Below are 26,903 nucleotides of genomic sequence, written 5' to 3' on the forward strand. Positions count from 1 at the left end.
GAAGAGAAGAACATTTACCATAGATTAAATATATTTTATTAGCAAAATCAATGTAAACGTAGATACGAAAATATAGCCGCCAAATTAAAAAAAAAATAACAAAAAATATAACTTTTTCTTATAATTCCATATTACTACTCGTTCCTGAACATTTTCTGAAGTAATAAATACCAACATGTGGCTTCGTTTTGTACTAATTTTATTTATTCAATTCAATTATCTAACTAGCGTGGAATATAACTTTAAAAATGAACCCTTGGAGATTATGGATATATTTTTAGAGAATTTGAAAGAAGATCCTTTTTTGCAAGGTAATGTTAATTATTGTATGTGTAACATTGTAATTGTATTGCAAACCTAATCTTAAATTTAGATAATCAGCTTTCGAACAGCTCTAAAATATTTATTGATACTAAACTTGAAAAAATATATTCTCTAATTCTTCAAGAACAAAAGGCTGTATACTCAAGAAAAAAAAGAAGTATCAAAGATGATAATGTAACACAATTTTCAATACGTAAGTATATAACAATTTAATATCTTTATTGAAAAAAATAGTAAGTATAAAATATTTACACAACAGATATAATCTTTTGCAGGAAAAGTTTAAGTTGTTTTAGCTTCAACACCAAAAATGTCTTTAAATATATATCCCAATTCGTGCTCTTCAAGATACTTATAAAATTCTCCCATATCCATATGATTATATTTTGGCCCGTGATTGTCAAAAACTTTTTCTATAAAACCATGGAATTTAATAAAATTCTGAGCTTTAAGTTCTTCCTTATTACTTTCTGTTGTCTAGGAAAAAATAATAATAAATTAAATAAATTGATATAGCTTAAAAAAAAATTACTTTGCAAAATATTTTCTTCCAATTCATGCTTTTGATACTTTGCCACCATTCAACCACATCCGAGCTAACACCTTCAACACATATTATCCCAGGTTTACCGGGCATAACAAACCCAGTAATCTTCATCTGATTGGCCAAGTCAATGATTGCTTTCCTCTTAGTTTTACTAAGGAGAGTTTAATTTATTACACACATTCTGAAATACTCTTAACCGCTCATCTTCACCTATAAATATGATGAGAATAAATCCAGTAGCGCACAAGTTCTTCATCTTTATCATTAGTGTGTGACGTGGTTTCATCTGAGTCGAGTTCTACATATTCAGATGCATTATCTTGCAACCATGAAATTGTTGTAAAAATGCAGGGTTCACCTTTAGGAAGGTCTGAAACAAATTCACCTACAAAAAAATATGCATTCTCATTAATAACCAAACAAAATTGTTTAACATTGATATACTTTTAGTATTTATCACTGTTTACATGACAAATCATATTTTAATATAAGGGAGTCTTATTTTTATCTTAATTAAGTATCTACTTCAGTATTGAAGTATGTACATAAATTCCATATCTGATAAAACAATGTAATAGAACTTAAAGAAATATGACTTGCAATTCTCTAATAACGTTTGACTATTTTTTAAGGTAGTAAATTAAACTTACCAATTTTTTTATTTAAACTAATATGCTGGTCTCTGTTTAATTGATTATTTCGAACAAACAATTCTGGTTCTATATAAGGATATTCATGACTTAGACTCACACATAGCTCAAATTTTGCTCCATCGATAACTAAATTAATTGCATAATCGAGACAAAGTGGCACATCTACAGAATTACCATCAACATATTCCTTTATTTCCAACAAAGTTAATGGATCTTCGATTTTTATCTCTCCAGGATTGTAAAACATCGCTTCTAGTGTTTCCAGTTCGTCCAGTTGCACTTGCAGATTTTCTTTTAATGTTTTTTCGTCCATTTCCAGAGATTGTTTATAAATAGAAAACGAGTTTCTGCAAATCACGCTCGGGCTACTACATAAATACTACAGATAAATTATCTAACATATATTTGCCAATGGATCGAGTTAATATTATTCCCATAATCTAAAACCTGTTTACTTTTCCTTATCATATTTTCGATAATTCTCTCTTTAAATTATTCTTGCTGCACCCAGACTTGTTTATTTTTTTTTGGCAAGTTTAAATTCTTGTATCTAAAATCTGAAATTGACCTTGGTCTGCCTTGGTCTGAAACTGTGGTCTGAAAATTACGTCAACTTTGACTAACTTCACTTTTTACTTTGAGATGGTTTTATAGGAAACTACTTTGGAAAGTAACATAAAGCTCGAGTAAGAGATGGCACTCCAGTATTTTTTTAAATTCAAAAGCGCGCAAAAAATAACTTTTATAATTTTTATATTTTATTAAACTTTATTTCTCTCATCTCTTATCTTTTAGGCATTGCCCTTCATGAACAAATTCCTACTAAAGATTCGGATGATGTGAGGTTTTTTGAACATAATTCTTATAAGTTAGCAGCCTCGTTGCAACAAAAAAATGAATTGGTATTTTTCGGATATCGGGAGGAGGTACCTACCGTCGCGTCGTTTTGGTATGAGTTTATTTGTTCTTATTTAAAAACGGCTGTGTCTTTTAGGGCGGAAGCGATGGAATTGATAGTTTAAGAACTTATAATATAAAATATTCTACCAATTTAGGAATATTGTCTTTGGATGATTATTCTGTTCTCGTGGTAGTAGGAGACAATACTGAGATCGAAATATTACGGTACATCCCAAGAAATAACAAAATTTATAAAATCGAAAATATAAGGATCAAAAACGCAAAGCACATTCATATATGGTATTAATATAATTTTTAGTATTCGTTTAATAAAATATTGCAACATGCATTAATATACTCAAATAACTAATAATTTAACAGGTTGCAAGATCACATTCCTTATCTATCTGTTGTACATACTCCCGATTCTACAAAAGCAATAGGTGAAAAATCTGTGTTAAAAATATACAAATGGTTGGGAAAACATTTTGATTCCATACAAAACTTGGAACTATACAATATAAATAAAATAACACAGTTTTCAATTCATGGAGCATCATTTTTGGTTGCTGTAAAACGTAGACCAATTGAAGGTACATTTTTATTGTAGAATTATTATAAATTCTATTGAATCTTTGTTTCCAGATGAAATTAAATCCTTTTCTGATGTATTTAAATACGATATTCACGAGAAGAAATTTAAGATTTACCAGCGATTACTAACTGAATGTTGTATGGATATAAAATATTTTAATACAAAAATTCATAATGAGGAAAACCATTTTTTGATAACAACTTCGTCTTTATATTCAGGTAATAAATTTAGTTTTTTTGATTTTTTAATTAATTTAAAATTAATTCAATTCTTTAAAGATCGTAATAACTTAAAAAATATCACAAAATCTGTGATTTATAAGTACGATGATCAATATTTCATTCCATTTCAAAGTGTCGATAGTGAAGTTACGGAATGGCAGCCATTCAAGGTAAATATATATATATATATAATATTATAATATCAAAAATGTAATTTTCAATAAATTTTTCTTCAACCTTAGGATACACAGGGACATGCTGCTTTAATAGGAGTATCGCCTAATGGTCTAAAAGGAGTCCAGTATGATGGTTGGCAATTTTTTATGGATGATATAACAATAGATGAGTCTCTGTCTCGTCAACTAAATGATATTAAAAAACTCCACGTGTTTAGTAATGGCACAGGTCAATTTTTAGGTATGTTTTTAATTTTTTAATGCAAAATTTGCTATATTTGTCTCTTATGTTTGGGGATGATAATTAATTTTAGCAATTTTTTTTAGTCACGGTATGTGGTCATTGCAAGAACACCTCGTATATATACTCAGTATCATTTAATCATTCGAATCCAATGAGGGAATTACATAAAGATATGCTTATTTGGTGCAAGGACCAATTAAATGAAATACAGTCTAGAGGGGAATCAGAATTTGTTGCTGAGTCTTTGAGAGGAGATCTCACTGAGGTAAATTGATATCTATTTTTGCTGATTTTTCTATACAGGGTGTCCCACAATTAGTGCGACAAACTGAAAGGGGTTGTAGAGGGCATCAAAACAAGTCATTTGAGTATATAGGAACCCATGTCCGGAAATGTGCCGTTTTGGCAGGAGGTAGACTGAAACGTAAATTTCAAGTTGCATTATTTATTCAAAACATTTACAAAAACTGCTCAAAGTGCCGTCCATTCTGTTGAAGACACAAATGCACACGCCTGGACGATACTTTGAGCAGTTTTTCTAAGTGTTTTGAATAAATAATGCGACTTGACATTTACGTTTCACTCCACCTCCTGCCAAAACAGCACATTTCCGGACATGGGTTCCTATACTCAAATGACTTGTTTTGATGCCCTCTACAACCCCTTTCAGTTTGTTGCACTAACTAATTGTGGGACACCCTGTATAAAAAAATATTTATTGCCACATTTATTGCCTAATTTTGACATGATTATTATAATGAACGCTATATTTGAACACTGCGATATTTTATTTTACATAAAAAGAAATATTTGTAGATGTTCAGATAAGTTTATAAACATTTTTATTGGTAAACATTTATATAGTTTTTATATTAAATATTTATTAGTTATACATATACAGGGTGGTCCGAACTGTATTCTGGAAACTTCGGCACCATATTCTGCAAATAAAAATAAGTAAAAAAGTTCTTATAAATGTATGTCCTAAAATGCTTAGTTTCGGAGATACAGGGTGTAGAAGTATCATTTTTATTTCGATTTTTTCTAAATAATTTATGAAGTAACGTCAATATTTGTATGAAAATTGGTGTTTAGGAGTTTTTTGACATGAGAAATTCGATTTTAATGTACAATATGACTCCTATTTGTAGGAGGCGTCACCTACATGTGTTTTAACTGTTTTGAAAAGTAGTAACTTTTCGTCCGTACCTGTATAAAACTACTGAGTAAAAAAACATACATTTCCGAGACTTTTTGCGTAAAAAATGTCTCTTGGTAAAAATCGCTACGAGCAACCGTTCTCAAGATATTTAGAATGGAAATAGTCAATACATGTAAAAAACACGTCGTAAATGTATATTTTTTTACTCAGTAGTTGTATACAGGTACGGACGAAAAGTTATTACTCTTCAAACCAGTTGAAAAATATGTAGGTGACGCCCTCTACAAGTAGGAGTCATATTGACATCAAAATGAAATTTCGCATGTCAAAAAACTCCCAAAAACCAATTTTCATCCATATATTGACGTTATTTCAGAAATTATTTGGAAAAAAATCGAAATAAAAAGGAAACTTCTACACCGGCCCTGTATCTCCGAAACTAAGCATTTTAGAACATACATTTATAGGAACTTTTTTACTTATTTTTATCTGCAGAATATGCTGCCGAAGTTTCCGGAATCCAGTTGGGACCACCCTGTACACCACCCTATTGAGTGTAGACTATTCTTTTTCACTCAAAATTTTTCAAAAAATTTCCAATATTGATTTTTTCGCGAAAAAAAAATCATAATTGTGATTCTGGGGTCGAAATATACTACCCCTAAAATTATTTGCACTTATTTACGACCCACCCTGTATAAAAGTTTAATGCAGATATTTTTTTATTAGAGAATATCACCAGTCCAAGAGGATACTAGGCTTGCTAGTGCCCTTAACGAACTACATAACGACATTAATACTTTACAAACTTCACTAACCGAATCTTATAGAAACAAAGAATATATTCTTGAAGATGATATTAGTGCAGATACAATAATTTTTAACAACAGTACTTTTATAGATTCACTAAAGACAATATACTTGAACAACATTACAGTTGATAGTTTACTAGATAATGTTTTAAATATTGAAGATGGTTTTCATATAGAGGAAGATTTACTGATGAAATTTGACATTGTCAATTTACAAAACCCCGTTCATCCAGAAACAATAAATGATATAAGACTGGAAGACTATACTGACATAACTAAAGATCTGTCTGTAAAAAATATGATAATAAATGAAAGTGTAGTATTCAAAAAAGGTGTCAATATAACTGACACTATCAACGATGTTAGTGTAGATAACAATACTATTTTATTAAACAATATTGATCAAATATTTTTATATGATCTCAACCTAACTGACATAGAGGTTTTGAACATAACAACTAAATTCCTAAATGGTTTGGATTTAAATATTTCTTCAAACCACGATGTAATACGCCAAATAGACACTTTGATGGTCAAAGATCTGGAAATTCATGGATATTTGAACAATGTTAGCGTGCCAGTGTTATATAAAAAGGCTTTAAAGAAGTTTGGAACAGACCAGGAATTATCTGAGGATTTATCAATTGATTTTTTGAATGTAGAAAATTTGGTAGTCGGAGGAAAAATATCTGAGAAAAATATTTTAAAAGATTTTGTTTTGATTAATGACGAAGAATACACAGTGGGCCAAAATGTATATTTTGAAAAAGGTAAGTTTATTGAGACATCGAAAAAAGCTAAATAGTTCTATTTTGAGAAAAAATTGTGTTTTTATCTTTTGTAGAGAAATTAAAAATAAACTTTTTAGTGTCGCAGGTTTATTCACCTGAAACTTTTTCAAGGTGTCGAAGCAATGTTGCCACGTATATTATACAGGGTGGACTAAATTAAACACTTGGGAGATAGACAAAAACTAATATCGTTGTCTGAAGCTCAATTTTACGGGGTGTTTTTAAAAAATTGCAGTGCATTTTTAATAAATCGCTGTAACTCTTTTGCTATGGAAAATTTTGTATTTTTTCTGAAAACATTTCCAAAGGATTTTTTTACGTAGAATTTAATGGTTTACGTATTTTTTAATTAATAATTTAAGAGTTATCAACAGAAAAATTTATTTTTTATTTGGGACACCCTGTATATATTTTTAATTCAAAAGAACTTAAATTTACCTTTCCAAAAATATAGCACCCTTGATATTTTGTTAGAGTCCCCTTCGAAATACAGAATTTTTAAATAAAGTTCGCCATTTTTAACTAATAGGCATTGGATCCCTTACTAATGATCCTCCCTTAATGGAACTCATATTATTCCAGCAAGTCGAGGCATCGCCTCACAATGCTGAAATTGTCAGCAATTTTTTGCAGCCAATTTCGAAAATAATTGAATAGCTAACCAAGGTCCCAGTGGTTGGCCGTCAGGGCCGCCGGACTTTGCGCCTATGGATTTTTTTCTTTGAGGAAGAATCTTATTTTTCAATTGCTCGTATACTCCAGACAAGAATTAGTAGAAGTACTTAGCGGTTGTACGAGGGTATCTTCCACCTCCACTGAGTTAATGAATTCCGCGAGAAATGTTCAGAAATATTCAGACACCCAGTTTTATTGAATAAACTTTTTAGGACTGACAGTGAACAAGCTGGAGGTTCTCAATTCTTTACAAAATATCACAGTTCTAAAAGACACTGGCGATCTAGATGTTCTCCTCAAAAACTCCTCCAACGTTCAGCTGGTTACGTCGAAAAAAACCTTCGAAATGTTGTCACTCCTCAACCCGATGACTTTGAGGCACAAAATTAGGAACAAGCGAATCCAGGACATGAATCCAGTTAGTTTGGATGGTAGGCCGTACGAAATAGATGGCGATGTTATAGTCGAAGGCCAACTTGATGTAAAAAAATGGCTCAAAGTAGAAAATATTGAAGAAAAACAAGGAATGAACCTGAAAAATGTTTTGAATAATGGTGCAAAGTTGACAGTAAGTATTTCTGACTATGTATTTTGAAGACTACTGAAATATTCTTTTTTAACAATTATTATTGAAAGATATTATTTAAAATAGGATACCAGTATAGTCCCATATCTCACTTTCAACTATTCTTTGGACATGATCGACACTTACGCTGACAAAATCAACGGTTTTGATCCACACAATTGGCTGCTAAAAAAATCAGATTCTTCTCAAACTATAACTGGTAAAAAAATATTTTTAAACCATATTAATATCACTGGCAACGTTGATGCATTAAAGATAAACGATGTAGATGTACAGGCTTTACAGAAAGAATCTTTAAATGTTAATTTTGACCAAGATATAGAGGGAATATGGAATGTAGAATACCTAGAAGCAGAAGGGTAAGTGATTAATATTATTGCAATATAAATATATCCTAAAACTATCTATTTTAGATTAAAAAGCACAAATACGTATTTTGGATCGAGTTTATGGAACGAGACCACTCTGTTTAAGCAAAACCAAAACTTCCAAAAAACTGAAGTAGTTAATGGATCATACTCACTCAATTTTACTAAAGCTAGAAACATCGAATTGCATGGTTTACTAAATTCGTTAAAAATAACTGAAATCATTAAAAATCTAGTCAAAAAAGGCACCAAATTTAACATCCATGGCCAAAAATTCTTTAAAGAAATACATGTCGGAGAACTGAATATTAATAACGATACTTGTGATCTAAAGAGATTTTTTGAAACTGTCAATAAAGGTATCTTTACAATAGAAGATAATTTAGAATTATTCGAAAATACAAGCGTTAAAAATGTTAATTTTATCCAAACATTGAATAATCTCACAGTAAAAGACTTTGAAAATGTTATGAACAATAATATTAACAAAGTAGAAGATTTTATTGCTCACAAACATGGAATATATAACGAAATAGTAGTTTTGGGAGATGTTTACATTAATGATAACAAAATTAGTGGTAAATCTCTGGACTCTATCGCAAACGACACTGTTAAAACCGACGAAGATCATCATTTCCAAAATGCTGAAATTGGTATTAAAATATATATTCTTAAATAACTTTGATAAAACAATAAGACAAGTTTCAGATGAAAGTATTTTGGTGGAAGACACTCTGTTTTTAGAAGGAGATATAGAAAATTTAGATTTGTATAATATGGTGATTCAGAATCTCGATAAACCTTTGGAGATCTCTGACAAAACTTTTTATAGAAATGTAATTGTGAATGGCTCCTTGAATCTGAAGAATACATTGAATGGGGTTGATTTAGAAAAGTATTGTCGTTTTAGTGAAGATTCTCAATTAAAAAGTTTAAAAATTGAAGGTAATAATAATTATTAAATAAAAATATTATAACTACATTTATCGGATTGATTGAAAAAATAAAATAAACATAAATTGAATAAAACATTGAAATTGGAGCCATCTAATATTGGAGTATACAGGGTGAGTCTTAAATTATCATTTTTTTTAATTTTCAAACTAGAATAATTGTTATTTTGGGCTTATTAGAAAAACGGCAAAAACAGAAAATATGTTTCTCTTATTGAGATCTACAAGTCCTGAAAATATTTGCACTTAATTAAGACTCACCCTGTATACGTATACTGCGAAGGGATTTTAATATGGCTGACTTGATTTCCGGTTAATCAGTTATAGTATGTGGTGTCAATTATTTTACATATTAAAGTATAAAGTAGTGGTTACTAATTACTTATTCTTTACGAGTAGTTATAAATGCTTCAATTTGAACCCGTTATTCTATAAGATTCACAATAATTTCACTGCAACTCTTAATACAGTATTTTCCAGATTTATTCACTTTGCATAAAATGAATTATAAAATAAACAAAGAAAGAAATAAATCAATATAAACACAGAAAATCAAAATATTAAATTTGTAAATAGGAAACGAAATCACAAAAATTAATCAATTCAAAGTGGCTACCATGACGTCTTTTCCGTCTTTAATAAGTTTCAATATAAAATTCAATGAGGTGTAATTTGAATTTAAAATCTATAATTTGTTCTTATTGATCTTACTTTTTAACTTTTATATTTTCTTATTGCTCATTTACAGGAAATGCTATATTTTCTAAAGGCCCTATACTACAACGATTCAACGACATCGGTCTCAATTCTTTACTGGAAAACGTATGGTTTAGTGATAAATTTGTGAACATAACTGGAACAGTTCGTTCGCACAACGCTACTTTCAAAAAAGAACTGTATGTTAAGGTAAGTCTAAAACAGAGTGTTCTAGAGTGAAAACGATGTCACGGTAAGCGAGGAGGCCCGTATTTATGGTCGCGTCTCGAAACTGGGTCTCCGAAAAGACCGACAAAAATAACAGGCTTACTAGGCACGTGTATAACGTAAGCCTGTTATTTTTGTCGGTCTTTTGCATCTCGTGACTGGAGTCCTTAAACATTCTTGTACTTATTTACGGGACACCTTGTATATACAGGGTGAGTCTTAAATAAGTGTAAATATTTTCAAAGCTGGTAGATCTCGATAAAAGAAACATATTTTTTCTTTGCCGTTTTTCAAGTAAGTCCAAAATAACCGAGTTATTTTACTTTGAAAATTTCCAAAAAAAAATATATTTTTGTAAATTTTTGCTTGGTCTTTTCTGGAATTTCTTTCTTGTAAATTTAATCTGCATCTATGTCGCCATATTATCAAAAAATTATGTTTTTTAACTAAAAAGTAAAAAAAACTTCAACTCCAAATGTTTAAAAATTTTTTTGCGAAAAAAAAACTCATATTTGTGTTTCTGGGGTCAAAATATACTACCCTAAAACTATTTGTTATTTAAGACTTGCCTTGTATATTGTGAATTAATTAAAAATTGTTTTTTTAAGGAATATATCGATGGGATCAACTTAAAACTGCTTTCTCAAAACTATCTAAGCAAAACGAAAGTTCAAACAATTTCGTCAAATTTATCTTTTGAAAATGTCACTTTTTTGAATATATCCGCTAGTCGTATGGAAACTGACGGACCAGTCAACGGAGTGAATATAGACCAACTACTCAAAACAATTCTGCTGCAGAATGTTACACAAACTTTTGATAGTCTGGTATATTTCGAAGATGTACTAGTAAAAGGTAAAAAACAAATTTGTGACTATACTAGGTGCCAATTATATATATACTAGTTTTATCACATGTGTTATGTGTACCAAAACTGTTAGTTGTTCGCAGGGTGGCCCAGTGTTCAGAACATGCTTTATATGATAGTACGAGAACTAACAACGTCAGGAAAACAAGTATTTTAAGAAAGCTGGCTCTTTAATATATCGTTTACTATGCTCTCTGGAACAGCATGCGGCCCGTCTGGCTGCCGGTAAACGTTGCGTTCCCTACTGCGCATTGAAAGAAGATCTTATATTTTTATTAGTCCTTTAAATTCTAGTATTGAATATAAACCGAACGAGTCTCCATAGCGCAGCGCGTAGAGGTTCGGCTTATCAAGCGAGGAGTCAGAGTTCGAGACCGAGTCGGGGTAACAACTTTTTTATTTTATTTTCGTTTATATTCTGATAGTAAAGTATTAAATAATTCTGGTGATCAAAAAAAAAATATTTAATACTTTACTATCAGAATATAAACGAAATTAAAATAAAAAAGTTGTTGCCCTGACTTAGTCTCGAAGTCGGAATCCTCGATTCGTAGTCGGAAACTCTACGCGCTGCGCTATGGAGACTTGTTCGATTTGTATTCAATACTGAAATTTAAAGAACTAAATAAAAAAATGTAGGATCTTTTTCAGATGCGCAATAGTGGACGCAACGGGTATTGGCAGCCAGATGGGCAGCATGCTGTTCCAGAGAGCATAGTAAAAGGTATATCAAAGAGCCAGCTTTCTTAAGATACTTTCTCGAAAACGTTGCTAGATCTTAGACTATGAGGTTTCTGGTTTCGGGTCATTACCTCATATTTTTTATACAAAGTATGCGGTATATATGTATAGCTGGTATATTGTATACAAAATATTTGAATAAAAATCCCAAACGAAAATCTCGAAGCTAGAAGAGAAATTATAGAGCTGTTTTCAAAACTTGGGTTACTGCATTTTTTTTTTAATTTTTCTTATTTAAACTATTTTTTCTATATGCTTAAATCTACTTGATCTTACTTATTTAAGATTTAGAACAGGATAGTCCATATCTAGTCAACGATCTGGATTTGACAAGGGATGTAATGATGTATGACAGAAATAATATAGTAACAGGCGAGAAAAACATTAACAATTTGAAAATCGACAATCTGAAGATCAGTAACGATTCGTACGTTCAGAATGTGAAGATTTTGGACTGGTTAGAGAACGCCATTTTGAAAAACGGCAGTCTCAGAGTTCCAGCGAAGAAAGTATTTAATAGAGCTACGTTCCAGAAAAATTTAAGGTAATTTCGTCTCAGAGAAATAAGTAAACCTAGTGGGGTTTTAAAACATCACTTTTATTTTTCATTTTTTAATTTTGCTGCATTTTACACCTAGATTTTACAGGAATACCAGTTGACTACATAAATTTATAACAATTTAAATCATATTAATAACGCTAACAAATAACTATTTATTTCCCAGTGCTACTACTTCATGATTTATTACTTACAAACTAAACTCATCCTGCCTTGACCGCTTCTTATACAGGGTGTATTTTAAATATAGTTCATACCAATTAAACTTTTAGTCACGTGATTAAGCTTGACCGGCACAGCGTTGCCCACTTTTACATATTTTCTTTTAATCAACATATTTTAGGAAAAAAATTAAATCAATTATAAATATACAAACAGTTATTATTTATTACAGTTGAGGGTTGGAACCTTTGGTTTAACACAGCAAAATAAAAGACTAAATCACCACAATACACCAATACACTTTTACTTTTACACTGGATGCGCGTTTCGCTAACCATGTTAGCATCATCAGCAGATACTAATAAACTATTTTTCAATACCGTTTGATAAACAGTTATCCCGTGGTCTAAAAGGAATTTTTAAGAATGTCAATTATAAACTTGTATATAGTGCTAATAATAAATTACAACAATTATTAGGTAATCCAAAGGATAAAACACCTCTACTGGAAAGGTCGGGTATTTATGAAACTTCTTGTAAAGATTGTAATCAGAAATATGTTGGGCAAACTAGAAGATCAATATTAACTAGATTTAAAGAACATTTAGCTCAGATAAGATATGGTAGACCGGATAAATCTTGCGTTGCCGAACATATTGTTGATAAAGAACATTGTATAGATCTTAACAACTTGAAATTAATTAAACAAGTCTCAAATTACAGGCAATTAGATGCATATGAAAGCATCAGAATTAATAAATGTAAAGATAGTATGAACAGAGACAACGGTCCAATTCCTTCAAGTTCTTTGTTCCTACTACTCTAGTGGCGGAAATCTAACTGTTACGCTCGGTGAGTTCTAACTCGGTTGGCTAGATTTTGCCACGCCCACTCTGTGCCCACTGAGCGAGTATATAAACGCTCCAATTGTAGATTGTATTTTAGTTTATAATCATCTGCTGATGATGCTAACATGGTTTAGCGAAAGTGTTTTGGTGTAATGTGGTGATTTAGTGTTTTATTTTGCAGTTATTATTTACATTAACAGAACTCACCTTCTTAACAGCACTTAAGGGACATAAAGGGCCATTACTACCGCTTTCCCTTTCAAAATATTCTAACAAGGTTGCGATGAGTTTTTTGCAGTGCCTATTAAGCTATCTTGTACACTTCGCACTAAAAGAGGTTCTAACAAGAACATTGTTCGACTGCAAGATCTGCTAAAAAATAATAGCTTAAAGCATCTAAATAAAAAATTTTAAGCTTAAAGCATCACAACATAATTCATCAACATCATTCATAAACCAAAAACGCGTAATACAAAACTAAAGTGTCAAAACGGCGAATGACAATCTCAGGAAATAAATGCAGCAACTTGACATTGCTTGGCTACAGCAGAGCTACCACCTGAATCCCCAGCGGGAAATTTAAATTCCAGTTAGTCAGCCCGACGCCGAGTACGTCTATGGTTGGCAACAATGAATTTAAAAATTGCGCCCTCGATTAACATAATTAAAAGTTTAATTGGCCATTTGTTTTTTTTAGTTTGAGAGGCGTTCTAAACGATAATCAGTTTAACGAAAATACAGTAATGTTATTTGACCGACCTCAGAATATTAAAGGAAAAAAATGTTTTTCTCCTCCAATTAAAGAAGGTGTAAGATTCAAAAATTTGAAAATAAAAGGATTAGTAAATGATGTAGATTTACAAGACCTAGTAAATAATCATGTAAATATATATTTATAATAAAATGTATATCCGTGAATTGCTAGGAAAATATTATTTTTAGGCAAACAAAAACAAGAATAATAAAATAAACTCAAGGGTTACGTTTAATAATAACATTACGGTTGAGAATATTAATGTGGATGTCATGTACGATAACGTGAACGTTACTGAATTATTATCGAATATTTCCCAGTTTGGTGCTGCGGAAAAATTTAGGGAAGATTTTGGAAATCTATTAGAAACTGGAATACAAATCGAAAATTCTGTACGAAGTAAGTATAATTCGTTTTTTCCTTAATTGTATTAATACAGGATTATTCACCACATTCTGAAATTGTGAGTGATGAGATCGATCGAGTACTACTAAAGCTACAATTTGAAATTATTTTCAAAAGGTACAGAGTGTTCCAAATAAAGAAAAAAATTCAAAGTTGTATTTTTTTAAATGTAACACCCTGTATATTATAACATTTTTAGTTTCTACTTAAAATAAAGGTAAATTTGATTAAAGTTTACCGCACTTTAATCTTACGGTTTTTGAAATATTTGCGATTTTGTTAAAATGCACTATCAATAATTTTAATTTTTTAATAACTTTATTTCTCTAGGCGTATTTAAATTTTTAAAACCGATCGAATATTGTATTGAGGTTTTTCTATTTACTAAATTTTGTGTTGCAATAATAAAAATAATAATACCTTATACAGAGTGTCTAAAAATTTATATTAAATAATTACTAGGTTTAAACGGCAATAACTTGTTTAATTTAAATAGAACACCCTGTATATTTTAGGAGAATCAGATGCACAATTTAATTGTCTATCAAATTGTATTATACCATTTTTTACCTGGTGATGGAACTCTTTTTATTGTTTATTAGTGGTTCGTTATACCACAGATTATACAGATTATAAACTTTGTTTTTTCTTTATTGTTTTTTGTGGTTCCAATTTTCGGAATCGAGCACTAGTTAGGTTACTAGTTTGCGCACATAGCACGCCCACTTATGGCCTCTAAAATTGTGCACAGCGCCTGACCGGCACAGTTATTAGAGAGATATCGGAAAACCGAATAGCGTCATGCAGTATTTACGCGTACCTTATCATGGTTACGATATGCGCGACTCAATTTTTAACGCAACACCCGCTAATAACGTTACCGCCTGACGTAATTTGTGGATCAATTACACCAAGCGCTATTTCTAAATAACGTTTAAAAATTGCTTAAATGGGCATGTGCTGGTATTTGACAACCGGGACCGGCCGGCGAGATCTTTTATTTTAGGTTATGTTTGAATTGTTTTGAATTATTACTTTAGTTTTATTAGGTAATTTGATATTTAAGTAGTTGGGATTAGTTTTAATTAAATAAATATGGCCCAAAATATGGATCCCCCTCTTCCAATATTAAAGAATCTATAAAGAGGCTTAGGTTTACAGCAGATGACGACTTAGCCCTTCTAAGAGAATTTGTTGCTTGTTGCCCTAAACCCACTGGCAGACACTGAACAATACAGCACTGGAAATAAGCACTTTAGCCCTTTAGTTTGAAAATACCTAGTAAACAAAACAATTTCAAAGCTTTAAATTCAAAGTTAGGTTAGGTTTAAATAGCGGACGCGACGCGAACAGAATTCTTTCCGATCCGATAACTATAAATGAACATAGTTAATACCACCTCACGTAAAGGAAATAACACCTGGCCTTATTAACGTCCATGCACGCTATTCGGTTTAGCGATATCTCTCTATTACGCTGTTTATTGTTATTTTACGCAAGTTTACTTTAGCGCACAGGAAATTTTACTCGTTTGCACATCGTCATAAAAAAAAATTTTCGTACCACGAATTAGGGACAAGATTTTTATCTGTATACTTATAGGATACCTAATCTGTGATTATACTGACGTACATGATTTTTGAAGAAAGATTTTTTTGAGATATTATTTTGAATTAATGATAACAGAAACAAATAAATATTTATAAATCAGTAGATAAAAATGACTAATAAAGATGCACTATAAAAATTTGAAGTACATTTAATCATACTATCCTTTTTTACATCTGATGGTTTGTATATCCTGGCACCTTCGTTTTGTGCTGCAATATTTCTGTCTTTAGTTATACTATTTGTTCAATAATCACTATTTAAGAAACTTTGAAATTTAGACGCTGCCTATCTGCCTATGTTATTACAGTGTTGCCGATTTAGCTTCACATTTTTAGAGCCGCCGCGCCGTTCCATTCTTGCAATTTTTCTAAAATTAAATTCAATGTTGCCACGATATCACAAAAGTATTATAGTATTATATATTAGTATAATATTTATTTGTAGATCAGAACGGCTTTTTTAAATATTTTAAAGAAATCATGTACCTGAATAACGTTGACAGAGTGTTTGGAATCCGCTGTATGGATGAAGTACTAAGATTAGTAGTTTTCTCGTTCGCTAATGGTACTAATTACATGAAGATCTACGAATGGGACAATAAGAAAACTGAATTTTTCGAAAAAGGCATTTTTTATTAATCAAGGGTGGAGAATGCGTTATTATAATTATACATTTTTTAAATTTGTAGTTGTACTTATTGAATCATATGAAAATCCAAGCTTTGTTGAACATGTATCTTTGAACGGGATTGATTATCTTTATATAGAATCTGATTCTATAGTCGACGAACAACTTGGAAATGGTTGGTATATTATTAGATTATACAGGATGTTCATTCGTTATTATTTTTTTTACCTTATTTATAATTTCACAGGGTCAATTTCCGTCTCTGACTACTATTTGCTGATTTTTAGGTAAACTTATACAATTTTGGAACGCTACAACAGTGACAATTGCTGCCACATTTAATAAAAATACCAATTCTCTAATATCATTCACGCTGCCGAAAACAAAACAGCCATGTTTAGGTTTTATTTCCAAGGATCTCATTGGGATGGAAATATTGTGTGATGAAAGTGGATATCACGCCTACTACTTATATAAAAAGTTAAATTATCCTGGTGTATACAAAGTAAAATCGAAGTTTTTCTTAAAATTGTCTGTATTTTATAATTGCCAAATCATTTTTTGTAGGCTGCCAGTATAGAAACTGAAAATTCATTGTTTTTGATCTTGGCAAGGCATAAATTACAGACTACGGATCCCTCTATTGTTGTTTTGGAAAGTTCAAGTGAAAATGATGATTTCGTGGAAATACAAACTATTTTTGAGGGAGCTGAAACCAACAGTATGTATAGGGTGTCTCAAATCTAATGGTGATCATTGAAAATCTTCATCAATAAAACGATGTAGACACTTCTTACCCAAAAATTGTATATTAATGAAAATACACGGATCATTTTGAATATATCTGTATAAGAGTCGGCAACATATTTTGGGTAAGTTTGGTAAATACATCATTACACTTGGAAGGTCATAAGCTTTTAAAAAATTACCCAATAAAAACTTACAAGTCTATATTTAAATTTGTATAAACGAAACTTTGGATTTGACAATTAACAGCAACATCTTAAAGAGAAAAAAAACTTACAATGATGGAGTGGCATTTATATTTGAATAGCTCTTCAAATAAACCTATGAAAAATTGAAAACCATTTTACATTTTTAGGGTTCCGTATCCAAAGGGTAAAAACGGGAACCCTATTACTAAGACTTCGCTATCCGTCCGTCTGTCACAAAAGTCAGAAAAAAATGCTATATTTTTACAGATAATGTAAATATGTTGCCGCTATAAGAACAAATACTAAAAACAGAATTAAATAAATGTTCATAAATATAAAAGTACTTTTACTAAACATTATCTTTTAAGTAAGAATTTTACATAGAATCTTTCAAGTCTTCGGTGGCCGCGTGGTTAAAGCGTTAGGACTTTACGCTGCTATGACGTTGGAGCCGTAGTAAGGCAGGTTCGAATCCTAGCCACGGCGTTTTTTTTAATCGTTTTTTTTTAATTTTTACAAATTTTTACATATTTATTTTTACTTTTTACATATTTATTATTGATTAATACAATTTTTAGTAATGTGTTTCCTCATTTTTTTTTAAATTACTTATACGCGCATTCAAAATTTCAGCTAAATCGGAAAAAAAAGTTTATAATAAGGAAAGGGAAAGAAATAAACTTTAATAAATCGAAGCAGATTCAAATGCTCTTTCAGACTATATTAGGGTTTCCTATACCTATCTATCTCAGATTTTGAGTAAAAAGCGATTTTTAAATAAAATGGCAATCAAGATGGCTGGTATCGTCATGGCAATTTTCTAGTGACAGATATTCTTTGGTGACAGTTAGTAACTATTTTCAAAATCGACATTAGTTTATAGACTTTATTTAAATCTATACCAGTTTACTTTTATTTAATTGACCTACAATTAACTACCTTTATTTAATTGACCTACTGTTAATATGTATTTATTATTCTATCAAGAAAAACGAAGAAGTAGTTCTTTGTTTTATTTTACGATAACTTGTAGATATATGAATTTTTTATAAAAGAGTCAATTACGGCAAATTCAATTTCTTCACTTCCAACGACAGGTTTCTGCCTAATAGGTTTTTTATAAACTACACTACCAATTCTGCGAAATAGGAAATAGGACAAGTAGTTTTTCAAAGGAACGCTTATCAGGAAGATTCCTATTTGGATATCTTTGAGCATTAGCTCTTGAGGCTAAGAAATAATTTTCCTCAGAAAATAAAATTCCTAGAATGTCCATTCGTTCCACCTGCAGATATGGCTTTATTTTTCTTCGTAAAATAAAGAATACTTACTTATTAAACTATTGTGGGTAAATTTTATTAAACTGTTTAAATAATAATGTCTATACACTAATGTCGATTTTGAAAATAGTTACTAACTGTCACTAATGTCGATTTTGAAAATAGTTACTAACTGTCACTAAAAAACCAGCCATCTTGATTGTCATTTTATTTAAAAATCGCTTTTTATTCAAAATCTGAGATAGATAGGTATAGGAAACCTTAATATAGTTTGAAAGAGCATTTGAATCTGCTTCGATTTATTTAAAAAAATACATGTTGCATTTGAAATAAAGTTTTTATGTAAAATAAATCCTTAAAATAAATCACTAATTTTTGGTACCCCTGTATAAATTTAAGGAAACAATAACATTTTTCAGTAAAGTTTATTTCTTTACATTTAAACTCATCACAAGAATTAATTCTGAAAAGTAATGTACAGGGTGTTGATAATCAATTCTCTTGTAGCATGCATATTTAAATATCTTTAAATATCTCAAAAACCAATGATTTTAAACATATTTAACCCTTATAATAAATGCCTTTTTTTGGGCCCAAGAATCCAAAAATGAAATAAAATACCAGGTGTTCCATAAAAAAATATAACTTTGGTATGGATATTAGTTCTCAGACACCCTGTATATTTCAAAATAATTTTAAATTGTACACGTTGCCTCCCCACATATACCCATAAAATATTTTGTTTCTACATCTTTCCGTTTTCCTATAATCAACCGAGGCGAATGAGGTGCGCCACCCTGTATATAGAAATATTGTTTTATTAGGAGTAAAAATAATACCTTTTGTGGCAAGGCTGTACGTTTGACGTTACAGGCGAGGCACAAAAAGTTATTTTTACTCCGAATAGAAAAAGCTATATTTTTCAAACGTCACAAATAATTTTTTTAAACAATGAATGGTACGGAAACCTTTCGTGCGCGAGTCCGACTCACACTTAACCATTTTTTTATATTTTGTATTTTGTCTTTTATGGTTTCTTATATTCCATTGATCACCATCTAATTTGGGACACCCTGTACAACAACCCGCTCTAAAAAATATCTGAACAAATATTTAAATAATGTTTTAATAGGTTTGGCCACCGCCATAATAGATGGGGTACCATTTGTAGCATTTTCGATCATTTCAAATGAAGGCACAGTTAACGTTGGTAGAATATCAGTTAAAAGGTACCTGTTTGCATAATGACTTAAATTTTGCTATGAAAATATCGTTAATTATCTGTTTATAGGTTGGACACCGCTTCAAGACAATTTAGAGAATGGCAACATATTCCATTAACATCTCCCTTAGATGTCCATTTTATAGGTGGAGTGTCCTTTGAACCATTATTGTTGGCTTCTTCTGGTGACTCTAATATACCTTGTCCAACATTTAGGTAATATCACTGAATAGATTGGGCATTCACACGTAAAAATTACATAATACATTAGTACTATTCTTGAAAAATGTGTCTGGTATTTTTTGCACCACGTCTGCTTCCATCATTGTTTGGCTCAAAATCTGGCCAATTAATTGTTATTTTTTTAGATATGAAGGATTGGGAGGTTTCAAAATGATACTAAGAGGTGTAGCTTTACCTACCAACTCAGTACTACGCGTTTCGTCCAATGAAAACATAGTTTTTGTGATCGAACCCCAAAAAAGGGCTATGACGATTTTAGGAGCTATAGTCAAAGGTAATGCAAGGGTTTAAAAAATATTGTATATATCACACGTCTTATTAAGTGTATGTTTGTATTTATCATTTTGTTTATGTTAATGTTTATATGAAATAAATATATTTTTGTTTGAAAAAATATTGTTTTATTAGATAAATATTCACCATCAGTCATATTCTCTGTTTCTTTTGTGAAATTAAAAAAAATAGTATATTGTTTCATTAGGAGTAAAAATGATACCTTTTGTGGCGAGGCTGTACGTTTGCCATTACAGGCTAGGCACAAAAAGTTATTTTTACTCCGAATAGAACAAGCTATTTTTTTTTAAACGTCACAAATAATTTCTTTAAACAATTTTAAACGTTCCTAATGTTCCTAATAATATAAAAAGAGGATTCGTACTTTTATGCCTAGGCGTTAAAATGACTTTTTATATTGTCAGTCAAGACGCAAAAGTTAATACTTTTGTGACGTTTTGAAAAAAAACATTTTTAAAGGTTAACAGTAAATGAATGGATTTAAAACATATTCAAGATTTAAAAATCAGAGCAGATTTATCTTTTAGGTTTCATGATTAAAGTTTGTTGGTTATGTAGTTTGTCTCTATTCTACTGTGTTGGTACTGTATCATCTGGTAGGTCTTCTCTAACTCTAATATCAATTTTAGGTGTCCTAGATGTTGATACTTTTCGCTCTACACTGGGTGAAACAGTCATTTCTTCGGCTGATTCTGTCTTTGGTGCTCTAGGTGTTGATACTTTTTGCTCTACATTGGGTGAAACAGTCATTTCTTCGGCTGATTCAGTCTTTGGTGCTCTAGGTGTTGATACTCTTGGCTCTTCACTGGATGGGACAATACTCCTATCAGTTGATGTTACCTTTGGTGCTGTAATTGTTGTTACTCTTGGATCTATACTAGGATAGAAAGAGGCAGTGGTTTTTTTATATGCAGTTGTAGATATGGTAGAAATTGTTGATAGAGTTGTGGTTTCTGAGGGAGTTGGTGTTGTCGATTTTCTACGATTGCATCCATGACCAAAGTGATGGTGTCCATGCCCAAAATGTTTGTGTGGAGGGTATTCTATACTGTCATCGTCAATGCGACGGTGGTGGTGAAAACCTATTGAAGAAAAAACCGCGTCAAAGTAATCCTTCGTTAGAGTAAAATAGTTTTTCTCAAAACTGTGTTTTGTGAGTTAACATAGTTTGCATCTGGAGTACAGATACAGGGTGAGTTTTAAATAAATGCAAATATTTTTAGAGGTAGTATATTTCGACCCCAGAAACATGACTATGAGGTTTTTTTGCAAAAAAATGAAAATTTGGAATTTTTTGAAAAAATTTTGGAATTGTTTTTAATTTTTAGTTAAAAGACATAACTTGTTTATAATATAACAATATAAGTAGTAAATTATATTTACAAGAAATGAAACCCAGAGAAGATCCAGTGGTTCCCAAAATATTAGCAAATAATCATTTTTTTTAATTTTCGAAGTAAAATAACTCGCTTATTTTAAACTTATTTGAAAAACGCTAAAGAGAAAATATGTTTCTTTTATCCAGATCTACCAGCCTTGAAAATATTTGCACTTATTTAAGAATTAATATTTGCACTTATTAAGTAAAATCATTTATTATACATATACAGTACGTCTGTCCGTTCTGTAGCTACGGGCTATCCGTGAGAGGGAAAACGATATTCTCTCGATGTTTTTCGTAAAAAATTAGACGACGCGTCCCATCAATAAAAATTCGACAAATTTGCAAGTAGCCAATAAAATGAGTGGGCGGAGCGATTTGCGGTGACGTACTTGGCAAGTCGACGTATAAAATATATTGCTGTTTATTTAAATGTTTTTTGTCCGCATTCCTTTCATAGACACAGATCCAGCAGACGTACTGTAAGTTTATGTAGTTTTAAGGAAAAAAATCAACTACTTACCTAATCGACCCCAGTGATTATGGACATCGAACTCATCAGAAAACTCATCATCTATAAAAAAATATAATTTATATTTGCAAAATAATATAATATTAATAAATTTATATTTTCAAATATTATATCCCGAGAAAAATTAGCGCTTTTTGTGTTAAATTATAACTTGATGAAAATAGATAAATTGTAAATATAGTCTGGTCCAGAGGTTCAGTGAAAATTTTGACAGACGACAACCAAAAAATGACAGAAAATACAATTTATCTGTGAATTAAAATGAGAGATACAACTGTCACTGTGAGCAGAGATCCTCCCGTTGTCTACAGTATACAATACATATATGGCTATTAGAATTTAAGTTAATATCTGTTTAAAGTTTTTTTTTCAGCGTATTTTATGTAAATGTACTTACCGCTATCACTAAAGTCAGAATCAAATTTTAGTCCAGGGTTGTATAAACCTAAAAGCAGTTAATTTTATCATAGAATTAAATTCTACTTTTTAAACATTAATAAGTGATAAAATAATGATAAATTATATCTTCTGCGTATATTAAGACGTCAATTCTATTTTAGAACGTCGTTTATATAGTTGATATAAAACTAATTTAGCATAATATCTAAATTCATTAGAAATACATGTTAATTTTTTACGTTTCACTGGTTTATTCACAGATGTTATTTTTTAACAATGTATTTATTACTATTCACAAACAAAAATACATGCTGTATTTAAATTTAAAAAAAGACAATGAACACATGTTTTTAAAAATAAAAATAATAGATGTGTAATTAAGAAGTGCATTAATAAGGCTATAATAGGAAATTGCTCATTAATAATATAAGTGATCTAAATAATTACTTAATCTGGTTGGTTTTTCGTTTATTATTCATTCATTTAATGACTAACCTTATTACTTATATTTAGTCACTGGCAATTCTAATATTTAGTTTATTTTAAATAAGCTCAATATTTTTTTTAAAATCCAAGAATTTATTTAGTCAATCATATGTTTTAAGAAGCATGTGTTTGGATCAGTATAACAAATTCTTTAAATCACTGACTGGACAGAAAAATATATACCTACAGTGTGTATTAAATTGGATAGTAAATAAATTTTGAAATAAATAGTCAAGTTTTGGAAAAAAATGTCGACTGGTATTTTGTTTTAGTGGTGTATTTATTCCAACAAAAACTTTTCATAGAGTGTCCGTCATGTAGCAGCGACTAATACCAACTTTCTTATTTTAAATACGACATTCTGTATACAGGGTGCTACAAATTCGAGGTACGAGCATTGGTATCTCGGTAACCGTAATAGATACGAACATAGTTAAATTGGGGCAAAGTTGCGTATTGGGATGTTCACCTAGATGCCACCAAAAAAGATTTAAAAATTTCAAGGATTGCTGAGTTTTTTGGATAAAACTGATTTTTTTGAAAATCAATTTTATTTTTTCCTGTCGTTAGTTTATAGAAAATCAAAAAACGAATTGCATATTCTCATAGCCACTTTATTAGGGCAATCTGACAGTATTTTTAGATTTTCAAATTAGCTGACAATTTGTGAGATACAGAGACCATCTTAATTTTTTTAAATACGGACCTGCCCTTTTTAATTCAGATTTTGAAAGAACTCTGTCTCCTGAATACAATGATATGCCACACTTTATACCTTTTTTTGTTCTGGATACCTTAACAGCAACAAAAATATTTAATTATTATTTAAAATAACTTCAAGTCCGAGTCTGGTTTCTTAAATTATTTAATCAGATTATATTCATCGCAACAATATTGAGCAGCACTAATTAACATTGAATAAGGAAAATTGAGCCAATTGGAAGATTCAACTAAATAATATCCAGGTCAGTAATTTAAAGATATTATTTTTAATTTTTTTTATTGTGAATTTGAAATTTCAGAGTGAGATCTAATAATATGCATAATATTAATGGTAGTTATTATAAATAAATCAACTTCTACAAACTAGTTTCTAATGTTCTACATGTTCGAAAGACATTCTACGACCCTCCCTATTGCACAAATTTATTTTTCGCTCAATTATATTTATAGCTCTTTAAACTTTTTTCTTATACTTCCGAATGCATTTTGTACTCTTTATTGTAAATGTTGAGATGAATTGATTTCACTTTTACAGATGACGTCAAATAATGTAGCCCCTTGGCGATAGGTCCAGGAACCTCGTTGGACATTATACTGCTCTACCATTTCCAATACAACATCCGGGAAAATGATTTGATTGTTTATATTATAATATTATATTTATATTAATTATCTTATTCCATTTGATTTTCCGTATTCAATGTTTTACACCACGTCATTGTTAAGTTTGAAAGCTTATCAATATTGTAACGATGAATAGATTAAATATATTAAAAAAAACAGAGACGGACTTGAAATTAGTTTAAATAAATTGTGTTCAAATGTCAAAACAAAAAAAATATTAAGTGGGGCATATCATTGTACTCAGAAGACTTCTTTCAAAATATGAAATTAAAAATGCAGGTCCATATTTAAAAAAATTAAGTTCGCCTCTGTATCTCAAAAATTATCAGCTAATTTGAAAATCTAAAAATACTATCAGATAGCCCTAATAAAGTGGCTATGAGAATGTGCAATTAGTTTTTTGATTTTCTAAAAAGTAACGACAGAAAAAAATAAATTTGATTTTCAAAAAAATCAGTTTTTCCCAAAAAACTCAGCAATCCTTGAAATTTTTAAAACTTTTTTGATGGTATCTTGGTGAACATCCCAAAGCGCAACTTTGTCCCAATTTAACCATCTTCGTATCTATTACGGTTACCGAGATACCAATGCTCGTACCTCGAATTTGTAGCACCCTGTATAATTCAGTTTTAGGATTCTTCACACAATTCTAGGTTCTTTACGCGCGCCACTAACTAACAAGATCTCTTTCGTCATTATTATTTTTTAGTAGAAAAATTGCCTGACTTTAGTTATCAGTTAAAATATATACAGGGTTGTTCAAGCTATTCGACACAGAGTTGCACATTGTGCACAATAGCACATTGTAGCCAAATGATTAGATTTGTGGAAATTTTGAGTAATGGAATTATCGATCGACCACTAAAACTACACTTTAAAATTATTTGCAAAACATACAGAGAGTATCCAGCACGTGGAATTATCCACGTGCCGAGTGTATATTAATACACCCGATCATTTTCAAACTATAAATTAATAAATTAAATTTGTGAAAGTGAATTTAATTATTTATTAATTTTTAATTTATTACTTTTTCAACATTTCAAACTACACTTTTTCAAACATGACCTTCGAATCCTTCAATTTTAATAGCAGTTTCACTTCATATATGCGCACATAGTGTACACGCAATTTTTTTTAATTTAGATTTCTCTTTCAGAGGCGAAATATCCAGGATTAAAAAAAATGAAACTGCTACAAAGGAATAGATATTATTTATAAAAACGAATATTTATAGACCATAGAATTAAATAAAAAATAGGTACTTACCATATACGCGACTAGAAACATGTTTTACGTTCGCGACAAATACGACAACCAAAAGAAATATCAACACTTGCAACTTTCCCATATTATGAGACATCTTCTTTATCTTATTTGTTCTCTTGAACTAAGCTCTAACATTATCTGTTTCTTATTTTTATAAGCGTTCGTTGAACGATTTGCGGTTTGCAGATGTTTACTCGATTTGGATTTTAGTCTGATTGGGAATTAAGCGATTACCGTATTTATAATAATACAAGCGCTACAACTGAGGTCATTTTAAGAGAAATGGTCCCTGCCATGGTTCGTTGGAAATACCTTATTTTTTCAATAACATATACATATGCATTGTAGATTTAAGTGTCTTTCTTTTAAACCAGAAGCGTTAAAATGAGTCATAGAAAGCACAGTAGTTCATTCAAGGTTGGTTGATATAGTGATTAAAGGTTTTTCTCAAAAATTTAATTTTAAGTTTTTTTATGTCTCACTAAGTTTACAGGGTGAGTCTAAAATACACAAACGTTTGACATTACAATAGGCAAGGCACAAAAAGTCATTTTTACTCCGAACATGGTACAAAAAAATGGCGTCAGCGATGGCTATGAAATGAAGATCGCTGTCATTTTATAATAATAATAATAGCTCCCGTATATAGCGTTTGACGCCTTGGGAGTAGCAAGGTACAGCTTGTCATACTAGAGCCGTTCGGTATACAAGGAAGGTAATGTGGCTAGCACTACGCTTCAATCGCCTATTATTACCTCAGGATTGTGAATCTCAAGTACTTATTTAAGGCTGTAGGTACCCAAACTATTTTTATTTTAATAAAAATAGTCGGCTGATGAAATGCCGAGTGTGGGATTCGAACCCACTACCTCGAGATTAGTAGACGAGAGCCTGTACCTCTACGCCACCGGGCACCGTTTTGTCATTTTATAAGTAAAATTATATGGGGAATGTCATAGATCGTCATTTCCAAGCCAACTGGACGCCGTTTTTTTCGATCATACGGTAT

General features: G+C 30.6%; 3 protein-coding genes across 4 annotated transcripts; 1 reads left to right on the forward strand and 2 right to left on the reverse strand.

Moving 5' to 3' along the window:
* The first annotated feature begins 72 nt into the window (after positions 1–72).
* Positions 73–20,580, forward strand: LOC115891023. The gene is made up of 26 exons (XM_030911414.1): positions 73–311; positions 374–517; positions 2,320–2,450; positions 2,519–2,724; positions 2,806–3,017; positions 3,070–3,237; positions 3,298–3,410; positions 3,483–3,657; positions 3,744–3,925; positions 5,552–6,404; positions 7,313–7,668; positions 7,753–8,045; positions 8,100–8,707; positions 8,763–8,999; positions 9,756–9,913; positions 10,540–10,786; positions 11,826–12,084; positions 13,807–13,990; positions 14,052–14,262; positions 16,324–16,503; positions 16,568–16,681; positions 16,794–17,011; positions 17,074–17,227; positions 19,854–19,950; positions 20,013–20,159; positions 20,312–20,580. The coding sequence occupies exons 1-26, from the start codon at positions 176–178 to the stop codon at positions 20,475–20,477; spliced, it is 5,949 nt and encodes a 1,982-aa protein (XP_030767274.1). The 5' UTR covers positions 73–175; the 3' UTR covers positions 20,478–20,580.
* On the reverse strand, positions 522–2,235 carry LOC115891027 (RWD domain-containing protein 2A). Its single transcript, XM_030911418.1, has 4 exons — positions 1,522–2,235; positions 1,082–1,256; positions 857–1,022; positions 522–801 (listed from the first exon to the last, which is right to left on the reverse strand). Exons 1-4 carry the CDS (start codon positions 1,835–1,837, stop codon positions 607–609), a joined length of 852 nt encoding a protein of 283 aa, XP_030767278.1. The 5' UTR covers positions 1,838–2,235; the 3' UTR covers positions 522–606.
* On the reverse strand, positions 20,574–26,135 carry LOC115891028 (mucin-5AC-like). 2 transcript variants are annotated; one of them, XM_030911419.1, is made up of 4 exons: positions 25,895–26,135; positions 22,791–22,838; positions 22,385–22,435; positions 20,574–21,562 (listed from the first exon to the last, which is right to left on the reverse strand). In XM_030911419.1, the coding sequence occupies exons 1-4, from the start codon at positions 25,986–25,988 to the stop codon at positions 21,051–21,053; spliced, it is 705 nt and encodes a 234-aa protein (XP_030767279.1). In that variant the 5' UTR covers positions 25,989–26,135; the 3' UTR covers positions 20,574–21,050. The 2 variants fall into 2 exon arrangements, with proteins under 2 accessions (XP_030767279.1, XP_030767280.1); XM_030911420.1 differs by lacking the exon at positions 22,791–22,838 and having other exon boundaries at positions 25,895–26,128.
* Positions 26,136–26,903: the final 768 nt, after the last annotated feature.

This window comes from Sitophilus oryzae, unplaced genomic scaffold (assembly GCF_002938485.1).
Source record: "Sitophilus oryzae breed Bouriz unplaced genomic scaffold, Soryzae_2.0 scaffold_942_pilon_pilon, whole genome shotgun sequence".
Classification (NCBI taxonomy): Eukaryota; Metazoa; Arthropoda; class Insecta; order Coleoptera; family Curculionidae; genus Sitophilus; species Sitophilus oryzae.

What these genes read in the sequence shown, in the direction of transcription:
- LOC115891027 (XM_030911418.1), bottom strand. Translation starts at nt 1,837, where the DNA reads ATGGACGAAAAAACATTAAAAGAAAATCTGCAAGTGCAACTGGACGAA. An exon ending in TATTCTCATCATATTTATAG is followed by an intron (nt 1,023 to 1,081) that starts GTGAAGATGAGC and finishes AACTCTCCTTAG; the next exon opens with TAAAACTAAGAGGAAAGCAA. An exon ending in GGAAGAAAATATTTTGCAAA is followed by an intron (nt 802 to 856) that starts GTAATTTTTTTT and finishes ATTTTTTCCTAG; the next exon opens with ACAACAGAAAGTAATAAGGA.
- LOC115891023 (XM_030911414.1), top strand. Translation starts at nt 176, where the DNA reads ATGTGGCTTCGTTTTGTACTAATTTTATTTATTCAATTCAATTATCTA. An exon ending in AAAAAGAACTGTATGTTAAG is followed by an intron (nt 9,914 to 10,539) that starts GTAAGTCTAAAA and finishes TGTTTTTTTAAG; the next exon opens with GAATATATCGATGGGATCAA. An exon ending in CGAAGATGTACTAGTAAAAG is followed by an intron (nt 10,787 to 11,825) that starts GTAAAAAACAAA and finishes TACTTATTTAAG; the next exon opens with ATTTAGAACAGGATAGTCCA.
- LOC115891028 (XM_030911419.1), bottom strand. Translation starts at nt 25,988, where the DNA reads ATGTCTCATAATATGGGAAAGTTGCAAGTGTTGATATTTCTTTTGGTT. An exon ending in TGTTTCTAGTCGCGTATATG is followed by an intron (nt 22,839 to 25,894) that starts GTAAGTACCTAT and finishes AACTGCTTTTAG; the next exon opens with GTTTATACAACCCTGGACTA. An exon ending in TTCTGACTTTAGTGATAGCG is followed by an intron (nt 22,436 to 22,790) that starts GTAAGTACATTT and finishes ATTTTTTTATAG; the next exon opens with ATGATGAGTTTTCTGATGAG.